The sequence below is a fragment of the Toxorhynchites rutilus genome, chromosome 1 (assembly GCF_029784135.1).
Source record: "Toxorhynchites rutilus septentrionalis strain SRP chromosome 1, ASM2978413v1, whole genome shotgun sequence".
NCBI classification, from domain to species: domain Eukaryota; kingdom Metazoa; phylum Arthropoda; class Insecta; order Diptera; family Culicidae; genus Toxorhynchites; species Toxorhynchites rutilus.
Window position 1 is genome coordinate 201,907,659 of NC_073744.1, and position 17,763 is coordinate 201,925,421.

The 17,763-nt window shown below is 37.0% G+C and overlaps 2 protein-coding genes across 5 annotated transcripts in view; one reads left to right on the top strand and one right to left on the bottom strand.

Annotated features, from left to right (window-relative positions):
- LOC129763320 (synaptic vesicle glycoprotein 2C) overlaps positions 1-17,710 on the top strand; it is a 53,965-nt gene extending 36,255 nt beyond the window's left edge. For 3 of the 4 annotated variants that reach the window (XM_055762275.1, XM_055762294.1, XM_055762265.1), the window contains 2 exons: positions 1,367-1,494; positions 1,608-2,130. In XM_055762275.1, the coding sequence (XP_055618250.1) occupies positions 1,367-1,494; positions 1,608-1,645 (166 nt within the window). In that variant the 3' untranslated portion in view covers positions 1,646-2,130. Of the gene's footprint in view, positions 1-1,366; positions 1,495-1,607; positions 2,131-16,810 lie in introns of those variants that run through there. The other variant, XM_055762284.1, reaches the window with a different exon arrangement.
- On the bottom strand, positions 2,566-13,639 carry LOC129763339 (BTB/POZ domain-containing protein 17). Its single transcript, XM_055762304.1, has 5 exons — positions 13,272-13,639; positions 12,629-13,212; positions 12,146-12,564; positions 11,895-12,070; positions 2,566-3,225 (listed from the first exon to the last, which is right to left on the bottom strand). The coding sequence occupies exons 1-5, from the start codon at positions 13,308-13,310 to the stop codon at positions 2,962-2,964; spliced, it is 1,482 nt and encodes a 493-aa protein (XP_055618279.1). The 5' UTR covers positions 13,311-13,639; the 3' UTR covers positions 2,566-2,961.
- Positions 17,711-17,763: the final 53 nt, after the last annotated feature.

Sequence of the window (17,763 nt, forward strand, 5' to 3'; positions counted from 1 at the left end):
AAAATTCTTCAATTCGATGCCCAGAAAAATTAAGAGAGGACGGGTGGGAACGCTAATATCTTAGCCTTCTTCGAGCTGGCCGTAGGTTCCGGGTTGTCTTTTGAAACCCGGTCCGCTACAATTTGGTAAGGGATTCGCAACTTTGGACAGGAAAGCTAGGTTCCTTTCACAAACAAGACAATGAGCTCTAAAATGTTTACGGATAAGTGCCTGCAGAAACGTCTTCTTCCGTTTATTAAAGCTCACATGGGCTCGGTGGAGTATTGGCCAGATTTGGCAAGCTGTCACTACAGTCGAAAGGTGCTTCAGTGGTACCTTGACAACTGGGTCGATTGCATTGAAAAAGACCTCAATCCTCCTAATGGCCCCCAATTTCACTCAAACGAAAAATATTGGGTAATTGTCAAGAACTCAATTCAACTGTCAAAATATGGATTTTCTTCATGCTGATATCCATCGTTGAGGTTCATCTTGTCGTCAGAGGTCACCCTAACGCAACCAGGCTTCAAACGACTACCCACAAGAAGAAATTGATTTCTTTTTCCCCAAACTAATACAAAAAAAATCGTTCAACTTGTCTTTTGTGACTTATCATTATTGTTTGTCCTAAGATATAAAAAAAGCACCAAAGGTAGAAATATTCAATTTTTACTTAGTTCGTGTTAGAATGCGGGAAAGCGCAACGAATTCTTCCGAGCTCGAGTACAAAACTGAGGGAAATAGTAGCTACATTTGAAAAAATTGAGATCATTTTTAACAAAAACCGCATAATTCACACTAGAATATGAAGACAAAATACAAAAGAGCACTAAGCAGTTGTAATGTGATACCAAAAACGGTATAGATTTGAACATATAACATAAGACAAATTAGCGGCGCTCTCATCATGCACCAAATCCGCATTAAACGGATCTTTTCCCTCTAATGAATTGCGCTTTACGCTTTCGCTCCTCTCCCGTTATGCGAACGGTGTGTTATTCCCTTTCATCTTAATCAAAACAATTATCAAATTAATTATTTATATATACGATATATGATTTTTTTTCTTTTGCTTCTCCCCTTCCATCCACAATCACCTGACTGACGGCTTGACTCGCGCGGTGCCAAAATTTTATCGGAAAACAACAAAATAAACACCCCAAACTCGTGGGTAATAATTGCGTGCAATCAAAACCCATCAACCAATGGCCAACGCAACGGTACCCACGCGAACGTGTGCGCGCGCGCGCCCGTGTACACGACCATGTGCACACGAACACGGAAAAATGTTCAACCATGTGGAATACCCATGTTTTCCTTATGCGCGCTGCGTTGCCTTTGTTTCTCCCCCTGGAAATGTATTCCTTTTCTCTGTCTCCGAAACTAGGGCAATGGCACTCTGCCTAATACTGATGACCGGTCGGCTAGGTGCGATGGTTGGCAGCAATCTGGTCGGCTTCCTGCTCGCCTACAACTGTGATTACATCTTCATCCTGCTCGGTGGCCTGTTGCTGGGTGAGTTATGATCCGCTCCTCCTCGCATTACTTATCGCTATGATTTTTCCTGTTATCTGCAAGTTTATGGTGGCGGTTTCTTTCTGTGTGTGTTTTTTTTTTCCTCTCCATAGTTTGCGCTCTAATTGGGACAACCTTACCGGGAAAGTGACCAAGCACACTGACTTGAAGAGTGTCATCGCGGTTGTGGAACTCGCCGCGCACAGATCATCATCATCATCTCATCACCGACAGCACGCTATTGAACTCGGCTCAATAGCAATGAAAATGTGTACTTCGCTATCCAATAAAAATGCATACGAAATTAGTTTGTGATAGGAAAGGCCAATGTCGATCTCACACTGAAGGAGCGCGCTTTTCAACACACGCTCTCACCAGAGGCTCGATTGAATCTCGTCGTCATTATCATTAGTGTTTTGTTTTACGATAGATCGTCGGTTACCCTTGCAACGAAGGAATAACCGTTCAAATTACCGACTTACAGCGATCCCCGATAGGCATTAATCAACAGATGTATACATAGCTAGGAGCAGCCATAAGTTTATACTGCAATGATGTCCGATCGAAGAGGATAATGCGAATAGAATTAAGGTGAAAATAGTTAACAAATAAATGCATATAAGTATATTACAGAATAGGAAACGTATTGTCACTGAATAACTTTTCTTCCAAACTTGTACTCATCCCTCAGTCCCATCGGTGAAACCTGAATCTCATTACATTCGTCACCATCATCAACGCATGTGGTGTCCACTTACCCGGCACAGTATACCGAATTCTCCGCACATAAAGCGTTCGATAGACGAGTGTATAAAAGTATAAAATTAATTAGAAACCGGAGCGTGCGCTCTCTTCCTCTATCATTCCACAATTCGACGCAAGTCCGATTAAAACTATACTCGCCTCTGTTGACAACAGCCGGCTACAAACGCATCCATCCGGTTTATCGTCACCGAATTAGCCTTAGTAGAAAATTTCTTATTAAGGATAATGGGGTAAATACTTGAGGACCGGCTGATGGAATGAAATAGCGTACTTAATTGCCGCTAATTATGAACAAACCAAAACATCGTTTAATTTTTTTTATTATTATTCCAGCGTTTAATAAGTGTTCGTGAAATATTAGCACATGAACAATGAACCTGTCCTGTCATACATATATCAGCAGTCTCCCCCGACAGCCAGCTTTCGATTTGGTTGGCCGAAAAAATGTCCCGAGAAATGTTTCGCTTATCAAGCGAGCAACAAATACAGCGCCAACAATCGTCCTTACAATTTTCCAAAAAGATTCGTTCTTTTTTGTGATGAACTAAAAACAGCTACAATAAGTGACTCGATCTCTCTTTCCCTCGCTTTTTTTTTTTCTCCGATCTTGCTAACGCGCTTGTAGCGTTAAACAACGATTTGCTCTCCACCGTCTTCTCTAACAACCGAAGGAATCTCCACCCGGATTCCCTAGCAACAAAACTATAAATTTCGAAACTCAAACGGGGGTGTCTCGCTGCTCGCGTGCTCCCCCAGCGGAGCGATGATCACATGCAGCTGGATGGTGTCCCGCTTCTCGCCGATCAGATGGGGTGACAGGTTAACGGCGCTCAGCTTCAGCTCCTCGTACGGTATCAGGTTATCGATGTTCAACACCCGGAACTCATTGGAGAAGTACGCCGTCCGAACGTGACACGTCCGGATGTAGGTGATCCTGTTCTGGACGCCGCTGATCAGCACACCGATCTGGGAAGGAAGCGAAGGAGAAAATAGTGAAATTGATTATTTTACATACAATAATTAAAATATAGTGGAGGATCACATTTAATAATGTATGCAGGAACTACTTGACTCTGAAGACGCGATCAATTCACTATGTTCTGGGCACAGTGAAGAAACAGCGGTGATCTTGCATTTCCAAATTTATACAGGCATTGCAGAAAGTCTTAAAAAATTAGAAAATTTTGAAAAAAGAAAGAAAAAAGAACACTCACAAAGTTCAAAAAATTTTGTTTTAGAAAAAAATCGGCTCACCTCAATAATTTGAAAATTAAAAATTAAAAACCTAGAAACATCCTAGTCCTGTCCCATCAATCTAGAGTTAGATTCAATTATTATTAAGTTGTTAGACTTGATTATATATGTAATAAGTTTTATTTCAAGCTGGAATTTGAATCTGTAAACGTTAGATGATAAGTAATAGGGTCTGATAAATACACCTTTCTTGGAACAAAATATAGGAACTTCTGAAAATTCAAATGGTTAAGAAAATATAGATAATTCAGACAATTTTTCTAACTTTGAAAATAAAAACATTGAAAAATTAAATAAAAATTAAAAATATATAGAAATTGGAAAATTGTAAAATAAAAAAAATCTAATACATTCAAGAAAACTTAACAAACTACAGATTCAGAAATTTAGAAATACTTAAAAGATCAGAAAACTAAAAATTTTGAAAATCTAGAAAATTTATGAAAATTCAGAAAATTTTTAAAGTTGAAAAAAAAACATAAAATTTAGCACATGCAAAAATTTAAAAAAAATTAAAAACTAAAAAAAATAAAAATTTATAATACAGGTCGGACTCGATTATCCGGAGTATTGATTTTTTTTCACTCCGGATAATCGAATCCTCCGGATAATCGAGTCATAAAACAAAACAATTTTCTCTAGGTAAACGTATTAAAATTATGATTTGCACTTATTTACGGTTTTATCTAGGTTGACTCGTTTGTATGTTTGTGACTTTGTAACTTTGTAACTTTGCAACTTTGTATGAAGCACTATACCACGTGAATAGAAATTTAACCCCCTTCCTGTTGACCGACTGATCTGTAAATTGGAACACATCTTTATCTCTGGTGTCATTATAAAACAGCGTATTCGATGGTCTGGGATATCCAAGATGGCGGCCGCCACAAAGTGGCGGATTACATATTTCCTCAAAACTCTATCAATAAGGGTATCGAAAGAGCGGGCTTTATCTGTAGAACACAGTTGTTTATGAAAAATATAAATCCAAGATGGCGGATTACACATTTTCTCAGAACCGCTTCAATATGGGTCAAATGAAAGGGCTTGACACAGTTTTTTATGAAAAATGTAAATCCAAGATGGCGGCCGCTACAAAATGGCGGATTACATATTTTCTCAGAACCGCTTGAATGTGGGTATCAAATGAAATGGATTGACTAGTAGAATACAGTAATTTATGAAAAATGCAAATCCAAAATGGCCGCCACCACAAAATGGCGCCATATTTTTTTTTTTTCAAAACCTCTTCAATATGGGTATCAAAATAAAGTTCTCCACTAGTAGAACATAGCATATCATCAAAAATCCAATTCCGAGATCGCCACAGTCCCCAAACTAAATTACATTTAGCTAATTTAAAAATTAATTGGTTAATTGGTTAATGGTTCATTCAGCTTGACCTGTTTGTATGTATGTTTGAATGTTTGTAAGGTTGTCCCAAATGAATAGTAAATTGAACGCGTTTCTGTTGACTGAATGATCTGAGTTTGGAAGACACCTCGACTATGTATTTTTTGCAATTCCCTCAATATCGGTATCAAATGAAATGATTTGACTAATTGAATACAGTACATCATGAAAATATTCCGAAGAAAATTAGATAAGAAATAAACATTACCCACAGTTAGTTGTTTCATCATACACCCCACGATTTTATTTTAGTCTCATCATTGCCCTAGACCAGTGGTGTTTAACCTTTTTGCCAGAGGGGCCACAAACACATGCTAGGCATGGTGTCGTGGGCCGCAAAACAAAAATAAATGTACTACGAAATTATAACCGGCGTGAAACAAACATAGAAATTCAAGAATGAAGCTCTTTTAGTACAAACATTTGGTAGCACCGATAAGAGTCAATGAATGAATGCTTTAACTGAGTGAAAACGCTGACTTTCACCAATATTTATTGATTTTTGTGTATGAGTTCCAAACATCATACACACCAGATGGGCCAACCAGAAGAGCCCACCGGGCCGCAGGTTGAGTATCGCTGCCCTAGACCAATGAAGGAACGGGTGTGATAACTACTAACTGCTACTTGCCAAATTATTTTCTAGCTCTTAGTACATTAAACCGTTTAACTGTTATTTTACTTATTTCTTTTTCTAGTTTTTTAGTAAATTATCTGTATTATTAGTATACTTCTCTACATTAAGGTGAAGGTGGAAGCTAGCCATAAATGGCTGCCACAATGGCGCTCATTTCTTTCATCTCCCTCCCTCACCTCTCGCCCGAAAATCAATAATTTTGCGAAACAGTGTGAAGAAAATAATCGTTTTCGCACACTTCCCATCAAGTAATATCAACCAAATTCTAATCGATTACTCACAAGATATTAAATTTTCATCTGCTTTCGCACCGTATAGTGAAGAACGTCGGAAAACTCGAGCAAGTGCTCTGAAAGTTAAATTTTCGTTTTTCAATCTTCTGCAATGGTTTTGTTTGTATTGGTGGAAGCATCGATATTTTTTCGACACTGATGCCAAACAACATCATCGAAACAGCTATAAAAACCACTCAATAATATGTTATTCCGGAGTCATAGCGTCCCATGTCATGAAAATCAATAGAATAAAATTGATATCAATACAATTATTATTTTTACGTTTAAGGGGTCTATAATGTAAGTTTTAGCAACTTTCACATTGGGTAAGAAAATTGTATTGCAGAGCTCGGAACACTGCCACGGCTGCCTATGCTTTCAAAAACAGTAAACGGAAAAGTATTAAATTCAATCTAAATGCCTCGGCCAACGAAGAGAAGGGTTAAGGCTTTCCAACGTGAATATGTGAAAACAATACGATCAACGAAGGAAAATATTAAGGAATTATCAACATCGAGTTACTATGCGGAAGAACTTGTTAATACCAAAAGTGCCCCAATTCGCATGTGTAATAAATTTGCTCATGTTACGCTCGCGTATAATCAGAATCATATGCAAATGCACCTTCTATATATATTTATATTTGCAATTGTTCATCGGAACATATCGTTCATACATTTTACTTTAGTATTGAATTGTTATTTGTTTTTTTTTCAAATGTATTCAAAGACTCATGTCAATGAAGCGCCACACAGTCTGATAAGTGAATTGATCTATTTACGTGTGCTTTGCTCTTCTCTCACAAACACTATTACCCCATTTTTACACGAGGGTTTACCTATACTACTACAATGGCTAGCTTCCACCTTCACCTTAAAACCATTCAAAAAATTTATGTTTTTTTCAATTTTTGTTTGTTACCTAACTTTCCTCGGAATATTTCGATGATTTACTGTATTCTATTAGTCAAATCATTTCATTTCCTACCAATATTGAGGGGATTGCAGAAAATACATAGTCGACCATTTTATGGCGGCGACCTTTTTGAATTTATGTTGTACATAGTGTAATGTATTCTCCAAGTCAAGCCATTCAGCCATTTTTTAGCGGCGGCCAAACTAAGTTTTCCAAGAACATGGAATACGCAGTTTTATAATGACAGTAGAATTAAAAGTGTATTCAAAATTTCAGATCAATCAGTCAACAAGAACAGGGTCAATTTTCTATTAATGTGGGATAACCCTACAAACACTGAAATATACATACAAACAGGGCAAGCTGAATGAAACCAATAAAAAGTAATGTTTTTTTTTGGGAACAGCGGTCATCTTGGATTTGGATTTTTTATCATCTACTGTGTTCTACCAGTCGAGCACTTTCATTTGATACCCATATTGATGGGCTTTGAACAAAATGGCGCCATTTTATGATGGATTTACATTATACACAATTTTTCATAAATTACTGAAAATATGTAATCCGCCATTTTGTAGTAGCCGCCATCTAAGAATTGCATTTTTCATAAACAACTGTGTTCTACTAATCAAGCCCTTTCATTTGATGCCAATATTGATGGGATTGTGAAAAAATATATATGATGTCATCTTGTGATGGCAGCCATTTTGAATTTGCATTTTTCATAAATAATTGTGTTGTACTAGTCAAGTCCTTATATTCGATACCCATATTAATGGGTTTCTGAGAAAATATAAAATCCGCCATTTTGTAGTGGCCGCCATCTTGGATTGCCTTTTTCATAAATAGCGGCTACTAGTCAAGCCCTTTCATTTGATACCCATATTGATGGGGTTCTGAGAAAATCTGAAATCGGCCATTTTGTAGTGGCCGCCATCTTGGATTTGCATTTTTCATAAATAACTGTGTTCTTCTAGTCAAGCTCTTTCATTTGATACTCTTATTGATGGGGTTCTGAGAAAATATGAAATCCGCCATTTTGGAGTGGCCGCCATCTTGGTTTTGCATTTTTCATAAATAACTGTGTTCTACTAGTCAAGCCCTTTCATTTGATACCCATATCAGGTATTCAATATGGAATTATTATATAAATTTTTCAAAATTTCCGAAAATCAAAAATAAAATACTCCGAATAATCGAGTTTAAAATTCCGGATAATCGAATCCCGGATAATCGAGTCCGACATGTATATAGGAAATTAAAAAAAAATCAGCTTATTAGAAAAATTCCGAAAATAGAAAACTAGGTAAATCAACAAAAAATTACTAAAAATTTATGAAAATTAAAAAAGGAAAATTAAGAAAAAAAAATCAAAAAATTTAAAAACAAATTTAAGAAAATAAACTAAAAAATCTAAAAAAACACAGAATCTCTTTTCCAGCAAAGATTATACAAATCAATTCGCTTTGCATATTTTTGAATTATCTCTTTAGTCGAAAGTTTCGGTGGTCCTGGAAAGGACCGATGGGTTGGCATGGTTTTACGAAGCAGTTGAAGATGGATGACTCATGATTCTGACTTCCTGTTCTCGCGAGAACAATACACGAGATTTGTGTTCTTATTGGCAATGCATGAAGCAATACGGCAATACGGCAGTGTGCTCAGCCGGAGTGCTACCGCTGTACGGAGCACTGCGCCGAAAAGTATGCACATCGCTCTGGTGTGAACGATGTGCAGTATCACTCTCATGTCGTCTAATGACGACGCTCGTACACACAGCTCATCACGCGGATGTCGTCTATAGACGACGCTTGTAGCGAAAGGGTTAAGAACGAACATAATCAATGCCAGCAAAAGGGAACCAAGTGTTTCTTCTTTCTATCTTTCTTCAGCTTCCAAGATAAGCGCACCAGAGTTTTATGACTCAACGTAACTCAAGCGAGAATTGAGCAAAGTGAATAGAACGCTAAGCGATAAGACGCTAGGCATAGAAATAGAAATAATATTTTATAGCTTATGTTTGTTTGGGACTCTACGCGGGTGGCGTAGTAGAGGGTAAGAAACATGAATAGGAAAATTCCCACGCTGTGTTTTTACGTCTACCTTAGTCGGGATTTTCGTGACAGGGGCTTAGCCCATAAGAAATCTCTTAAGGCAAGACTCAGTATGAATTACAAAATCCGGAGAAATAAGTTCCCTGGTTTACATTGATGGCTCCAGAAAGGAGAAGCCGAACAAATTTGCGTAAAACCAACGACTAGAGAAAACACGGATTCCCTAGTTTACACAACCAGAAAATCGACGGAATACATACATAGGGAACCAAGAAACAGTTGGTTCCCTTTTGCTGGCCTTGATTATGTTCGTTCTTAACCCTTTCGCTAGAAGCGTCGTCTATACACGACATCCGCACGAGTGTCGTCCATAGACGACATCCGCGCGATGAGCTGTGTGTACGAGCGTCGTCTTTAGACGACATGAGAGTGATACTGCACATCGTTCACACCAGAGCGATGTGCATACTTTTCGGCGCAGTGCTCCGTACAGCGGTAGCACTCCGGCTGAGCACACTGCCGTATTGCCGTATTGCTTCATGCATTGCCAATAAGAACACAAATCTCGTGTATTGTTCTCGCGAAAACAGGAAGTCAGAATCATGAGTCATCCATCTTCAACTGCTTCGTAAAACCATGCCAACCCACCGAAACTTTCGACTAAAGAGATAATTCAAAAATTTCGATGCGTCCGAAGCAATCAAAAGCGAATTGATTTGTATAATCTTTGCTGGAAAAGAGCTTCTGTGTATTTTTAGTTTTCTTTTAGATTTTTAGATTTTTAATTTTTTTTTTAAATTTGTTTTTAATGTTTTTTTTCTGAATTTTCCTTTTTTAATTTTCATAAATTTTTGGTAATTTTTTGTTTTTTTTTTGTTGATTTACCGAATTTTCTATTTTCGGAATTTTTCTTATAAGATGATTTTTTTTAATTTCCTATATATTATAAATTTTTATTTTCTTTAGTTTTTTTCATAATTTTCAGAATTCTTGAATTGTTTTAAGTTTTGTAAATTTTAAAAATTTTTGCATGTGCTAAATTTTATGATTCTTTTTCTTTAATTTTAAAAATTTTCTGAATGTTCATAAATCTTCTAGATTTTTAGTTTTCTGATTTTTTTAGTATTTCTAAATTTCTGAATCTTTAGTTTGTTAAGTTTTCTAGAATTTATAAGATTTCTTAATTTTACAATTTTCCAGTTTCTATATATTTTCAAATTTCTTGAATTTTTCAGTGTTTTTATTTTCAGAGTTGGAAAAATTGTCTGAATTTTCGATATTTTCATAACCATTTGAATTTTCAGAAGTTCCTATATTTTGTTCCAAGAAAGGTGTATTTATCAGACCCTATTACTTATCATCTAACGTTTACAGAATCAAATCTTGAAACATCTTGAAATAAAACTTATTCCCTATATAATCAAATCTAACAACTTAATAATAGTTGAATCTGACACTAGATTGATGGGACAGGACTAGGATGTTTCTAGGTTTTAATTTTTAATTTTCAAATTATTGAGGTGATCCGATTTTTTTTCTAAAACAATTTTTTTTGAACTTTGTGAATGTTCTTTTTTTTCTTTTTTCAAAATTTTCTAATTTTTTAAAACTTTCTGCAATGTCTGCATAAATTTGGAAATGCAAGATCACCGCTGTTTCTTCACTGTGCCCACGTAGAGTAATCACTGGAATACCGTACCGTAATGTTTGTTCGTCTTAGATTCGATGTAGTATGCGAAGAAATGCATCGAACGTGGCAGTGCGTGGAAAATGTAACGTGAAAGTGTAGTATTAACGAGAATGCATCAATTGCATTTTAAAACTGGTTTGAAAAGTTTTTGTGCTATGAAAAATAGCTTTTGGTTCAATAAGTAACAAACCGGCAAAGAGATATAAAACCGTCAAATCTCTGCATCCCAAACAAAACGCTCTCGTTTACGAAATTTGAAATTTACATCCCAGTACAGGTGCGGTAATGGTTTGGTGCGAAAATACAGAAACACTCTCCACAAGCAGTCTTCGGAAAACAACGCGGTGCTGATGTGCAACTTTTTGTTTTGCACCCAGTTGAACTCTCACTCCAAGCAACAAAGTTGAAATGTTTAGTTTCAACATCGTTCGCTTTAAAGTTCGGACATCCTTTCTGCACCGTATCCTTAAACCGGTGTATATGTTCTATTTTAAACCGAAAAAAAAATCGAGGCCATCTCTTTATCAAACAAAATTGTACGACTGTTTGCGATATCTTTCTTTCGTTCTTACTTTGTGTCGAGCAAAACAGCTATGTCTGACATCAGCATTGAGAAAGACTGCTGTCTGCTAGCTGGAGCGAGACTATGACTTGAATAATGACGATCATAGTTTGAATTATAGACTTTAAAATTTCTCAGTTCATTTGCCTTCAGCCTTAGAGAAGGTCAAATTGGAAACTAAACTAAACTTGGCCTTGGGAATGACCATTTGGAAAACCTCGCTCCCGTCTTGTCGCTAGATGGATGACTGATGAATCGCGAATCTTAAGAAATTGCGAGTAGCTTGTTTATACTCATAAACTTGAAAACTAGCGGAGCTTTCATTGCAATATTTTCTCACTTTCAACACTTTCATTCGAACGAACACTGCCTTTGTTATTTCTATCTCATGAAAACGTGTCCTGTTTTCTGATTTGGCACCATTACTGAAAAACGTAGTCCCACGTGAAATAGGTATTGATTTATAAAGTTTTCGTTATTGTTACACGTACAAAATAGTTTAAAACAATGTAACACCAGATGGGCCAACCGGAAGAACTCGTTGACAACAAGTTGAATATAGCTGGTCTAGGTGATCCAACCGGTGTTAAATGAATTTCTCCCGCATATTAGAGCATATTATTTTACTCATAGATAGACTTCTGAGCCAATATTCAATCCCGTGAATTTTTTCTTCTGTTACATTCAAAGAATGGAAACAATTTATGATTTGAGCATTTTTAGAGTACCTAGAGTTATTCTCTTGAAAGTTAAGTCACCCAAATTAGATACTACAGACAACCACACCTCTTTCCACGGCTAACATTTCATTACAATTAAAACCCATCGAACTCACCGTGAATCGCCGATCCTCTTCTAGTTTCTCCTGGCACAGAACCTTCAAGCGCACGGTTCGAATGATCGACTCTGGGATTTCCGTAGAGACAGGCGTATTGAAGACCCCAATCAGCTTTGCACGATTGAAGCGCACTCCGCGGGGGAAAAATTCAATCTCCCACGCAACGCTTTGCTCTAAAAACACATACAGGAAAAAACACATTGAAGATAACCCCTTTAATTCAACCCATCACAAACTAGCCCGCTCACCTTCCTGGCACTCCGACAGATCCTGCTGCGAAAAGAACAGCGCCACAAAGCTGCGATAGTTCTCGATTCCCTCGAAATCGTCGATCTTCATGCTAAGGCCCCAAACGTCGGTGGTGTAAAGACGCGGCGTAAACTGCAGCGCACCATTCTCCTGCGCCCGGATCTCCCGTATGCGATCCTCTTGCCCCGAGTGGTAGCTCATTCCGATGGCAACCCGCTCGACAAAGAACTCCTTGTGGTACTGCAGGATGGGTCGCACCAAAATTTGCGCCAACTCAGACGGGGACATCATGGCAAAGCGAACGTGCACAAAGACGGCCTCGATTGTGCTGACTAGTTCGTACAGTTTCTCCTCCTCGTTCATCTCCTGCTCCTTGTCGAGCTGGTCCTTTTTGTACAACAGCCATTTCTCCAGATACCTACAGATGGGTTAGAGATATGAAAAACCACTAGAAAACCACTGCCATCGTCAACTCAACTCACTCAAACAGCGTAAATTCGCTCTGCACAACGATATCATTCTGTTGCAGAAGCGTCACCAAAATCATCCCACAAAGCTCGTTGAAATCGTTCGATTCCGAAACGATGTTCAAGTTCCACTTCAGAAAATTTTGCAACGCCTGCGTCAGCTCGACGTGGCTGTTCCCGAGCGAAATCGTATACTGGAACCATGACACCAAATAGCCCTGCGTTGCCGCCTTCGCAATATGCTTCATCATGTAGTCCACGCAGAGCTCCACTAAATCCTTTATGTTGTACTTATCGGCCAGCTCCAGCATCGGCATCACCGTCTGGATGGACACCTTAATCTGGCCCACATACAGGTACTTGAGAAATTGTGGAAAAACCATCGAACACATCGGATCCTCCTTGAGCTCGATGACACTCTCGCGACACTCGTTCCACTCCGGATTCATCAGCATGACCTGGAACACGTCGCTACTGGCACACAGGATGACCCTATGGGCCGGATAGCGGTTGGCTCCCACCACTAGACAAACGTCGGACATCAACTGTTCCGCGTACAAATTGGCAATTTTTAGAAGAACTCCTTTCGAGTTCGTCATCTAGAATAATGATCGAATGAACGAGAATTTCACGCCGTGGGAAAATGAATACAACCTACCTCTACGTCACACGAGTCCTGACTTATTTGTTCCTCCATTTCAGTGTTCAGTGAGCGAAGAATTTACAATTAATCCTCTAATAAATCCAAATTATATTTGTTGAGCTTTCTGTAGACGCAGAATATTTCTCATTTTCACGTTCAACCCAACCTTTCTCGAGAAAATATTTCCCAAATATCGCCTGCCTCGATGGAACCTCACCCGTCTTCAAAACCGAAACTTTTCCAGCAAGTTGTTGAACTAATAATTCTAATAATTTAAAAAAAATAGTGTTTTTCCACTGAGATTTATTACAGGGCGAGTGATGAAAATTGTTGCTAGTTTAATCGTATCTTGACAGCGAACCAAATTTCATTTGCAAACACACAGATGTAAACAAAGCTACGACGCATAAGCGGAGGATTGATTGACCCAGCAGTGCAGCGTTTGCGGTGTTTATAGAGGTGTTACGAAATGATAACCCGTTAATAAACTTCACTTTGCTGGAAATCGAAATTATTGCATTGTTGACATTTAATCAGCTGTATATCATTTTATTATGCAATTATATTTATTCTAGGAGAATATGAACAGAAAATCGTTCTCAATTTCAATCAAGTGGGTTTAAGTCAGACCAACTTTCCCTATATCACACTTTGGTTTTTACATCCCGATCTGGTTGATGAGTTGATCGACAGAGAAAACCTAAGTAACGATTATAATCCAATAGCTAATAATATCGCTATTCTCAATTCTGTAGCAATAACTTTTGAGATTAAAACTATTGGTAGAGTTGATCACAAAATTACACTGAGAGGAATAGTTAGTAAATACGACGAATTTTTTGGTACATGTTACCAATTCTCTAGTCATTTTCTACCCTACAAATCATTGGTACAAATTACGAAAGAAAAATGGCAGGCACAAACGTCAAACAAACTACGATTTGTTGGTCCAACATTGGTGCAATATCAGTGAAAATTTTGCTTCTCATTTGTGAGAGATAATCATCAGGGATAATAAAAATGTTTTTTAATAATTATTTTTAATTTAAAAAATTCTATTTGATTACATTTAACTCCACATACTTAGAATACATTATAATAATAATATATAACTTATTCTATGAGCAGCGTACACGAGGAAAGTTCCCGTTCCTCTTCCTGCTGCATCGCTCTAGTTTGCATTATTTAGGGAGTGTTTGTAGCACCAGCACGTTTCATCCGCATATTGTTCGCTCGTGTCTCTATGAAGAAAAGAAATACATATGTTAATAATATTAAATATGTATATATGTAATGAAACATAACATCAACAAAATGCTTACATCCGAATCGCTTCATCTCCAAAATAGAAATGGCGATTGCAAAGTGCGCACATCACAGATGTTAGGTATGACAAAAAAACAAAGTTACTAATGGTATGAAGTAAAATCTACGAATCTCTAGTAGGAACGTTCATTGCGTCTGACATCGCTTTTACGTAATTTTGGTAATATTTACAAAACATTTGTATATTTTACCAATGTTTTGGCTACTAAAGATTTGGTAGCTGCTTTTACTAAACTATTTCTCCAGTGTAGGGTTAAATTGCCTCCAAATACAGCCTCGATTTATCGATTGTAAATCTGCCATAATTGCTACAACAAATAACTCGGATTCTGAAAAAAGTTTGAAAAAGCCTTGACGATGAAATAGTCATAGATCTGCTATTGCTGGTTGGTATCCGAAAATTCAAGAAGTTATTCTGAGATACCGATTAACCCATCAACGACCATTATTTTTTTTATCGAAAACCATTGGTGTAATTCTGGTTATTGGCGTTACAGAAGCTCCAATCTACAAGAATCATTTTTCTGTTCTTCAGTTTTCCAGGAAATGACAAAAATTCAAAAAATCACCAAACAAAAATATTGTCCAAAACCTACATTTTTCATCTTGTAGGATGTACAATTTAAGATTTTTTTTGTATCACAATGTGTGTTCTTTTATCAAAGTAACACAGTAGAAAAGTTTACAAATTTTTGCATTTTATTACGTTCTGTTTTTTGTTAGGTTATGTAGTTTCTGCACATAGTTGCTTTGAACCGAATTTTTTGTCCAATAAAGTTCTACAAAATTGAATGAAACTGACAGTAAGTTTTAGCTAAGAAACTAAACAAATAATTTGTTCCAGTTTTCGAACAGCTGATTGATTTTTTTTATTTTGATTTTGATAGGAATGATTTAAACGCGTTATCAATGAATACCAAGGAAAGAGTTCCACCAGAACCTGTGAGAAACCGCGGTTGGGCTCTTCCATTTAGTGGATTACCTTAACAGATTCACAGTAGCCATAGTTATGGAACAAATTGTGTAGATTGTATATATAACGTTTTGCAGTTTGGGGTCCCTAAGTCCATTAGATCTGACAATAAACCACAGTTTCGTCAGCGAGAAAATGCATACGGGATTATACAAAGCTCTCAAAAACTGTTGTACCTTTAGAACTAGATGCAACACTATAATTTATCGGTTTTTACTCGGGGAGAACTTCAATCGCTTTATCAGAATCATCTTGATAACGATGATGGCCCACATCATATCCCTACAAAGGTCTGAGCAGGACAACCAGGGCACATTAGAAATACTACAAATACCTGTATTCTAGAATCCGATCGAGTCAGAATCACTCTAACGGATCTAAATTTTTCTTGAAATCCGTCCGAATAAAATCCAATAGAGTTGTGCAAATGAAGATTTGAATCGGATTTGATTACAGAATGCAAAAGTTGATTTCGATCGAATCACGTGATCCAAACGAATTTCCAACCCAATCGGCTTCCGACACATGGGTGAAAATCTGCTATAAAAGCGCAATTTGGAATATTCCGCACTGCCACCAAAGTTTCGAGTGGAGAAAAGTTGTTCCTTCTTCTGTAAATTATCCCAGTGTCGTTTGAATCAAAACTGTCCACGGTTGTACATTCTGTAGACAACCTGAAAAAAGTCTCAGAAATATTATTGACTTGTATTTTTAAAGACTCATCTCAATATAACAAATGTTGAAAATTAATCGATGTACATTAGGTTGGAGAAAAAGTAATCTATTATGTTCTCGGTAGCTTTAGTTCTCGTTCTTTAGTTTTTTAAAGACTCATCTCAATATAACAAATGTTGAAAATTAATCGATGTACATTAGGTTGGAGAAAAAGTAATCTATTATGTTCTCGGTAGCTTTAGTTCTCGGTTCTTTAGTAATCAATATCTCACGTAATATTGATCATACTATTTCAAGTTTAGCCTCGTTTTAAAGGTGACATTTCACTCTTAAAAATTTTTTCGCTGGTTTTTGTTTGTTCCATTCACTTGTGAGTTAAAGGTAAATCAACAAAGAGAAAATTCGGCACATTTTACACTTTTTCTTTTATAAAGGTGAAAATGCAAGCCAGACCGCTGAAATTGTGAATGGCGTTTATGGTGCCGATACTGTAAGTTTTTTTTTTATTTTGTTTACATTTTCTAATTTTTAAATAATTTTTTAAATTTTAATTTTTTTCATTTCTTTTTTCTAAATTCAGATCTCTACTGTCAACAAATGGACCATTTGCAGCTAGCGATTGACCAGAACCGTCCAGAATATGCCAATATAAGAGGTGTTGTGTACCATCAGTACAACGCAAGGCCACACAACTCCGGGAGCTTAATTGGCATGTCTCAATTCATCCACCATAGATTCGGACCTGGTACCGAACAATTATTACCTTTTTCTCGCATTTCAAAACTTCCTTGGTGATAAGAAATTGTGATCAAGAGAAGATTGTAAAAATCCACTTGACCCAAATCGGACAATCTGAAGCATATTAACACTTTCACGTACAATGTTGAACAACACCTGTGACGATTAGAATGTGCCAGAACGTACAACATCAAACCTCACTCGTGGTGTATCGATGTGAGATAGATACATAGCTTCAGGCGTATGATGTTTGTGAGACTGCTTCGAACGATACCATACAACAAAACTTATTCATTTTCCGTTGATTTTTCTAAAGATTTCAATTAGCTTAAAAGAGAATTGTTATTAATTTGATAACATTTTACGTGCCTATGAATTGTTCGTTTTCATTTTTAAACTATACAACGCAACTAGCTCACAACATGTATTTCAACATCATTGGGTGCCCATGTTCCATGCCCAACAGCGTAGCAGAACGACTTGAAGTGCTCGTGTTTGGGTCGCGCTATTGGAAATTGAATCGTAGGGCAAGAGGTTGAAAAATTTTTAATTTCAACCAAAAATAATTGATTACTTTTTCCCCATCCAAATATATATACCTACCATATTCTATAGCACATTTAGATAGAAAGGGTAGGATCAGCTGCCCGCATGGAATGCGGGTGTGACAAGAAAAAGAAGAGACCAGCGAGAGGGATCATTGAACCTGGTGGGGCAGGATTGAGTAAGAATTGGTGCTTGGAACTTGGGTGTATTGATGAAATATTGTCAATGATATCTAATCTAAAAACAAAA

Bases quoted from the DNA above. Each gene is read 5' to 3' on its own strand.
- LOC129763339 (XM_055762304.1), bottom strand. From the start codon at position 13,310: ATGGAGGAACAAATAAGTCAGGACTCGTGTGACGTAGAG. The intron at 12,565-12,628 runs GTGAGTTGAGTT...ACCCATCTGTAG, and splicing joins AGCGAATTTACGCTGTTTGA to GTATCTGGAGAAATGGCTGT. The intron at 3,226-11,894 runs GTGAGTTCGATG...CTTCCTTCCCAG, and splicing joins AAGAGGATCGGCGATTCACG to ATCGGTGTGCTGATCAGCGG.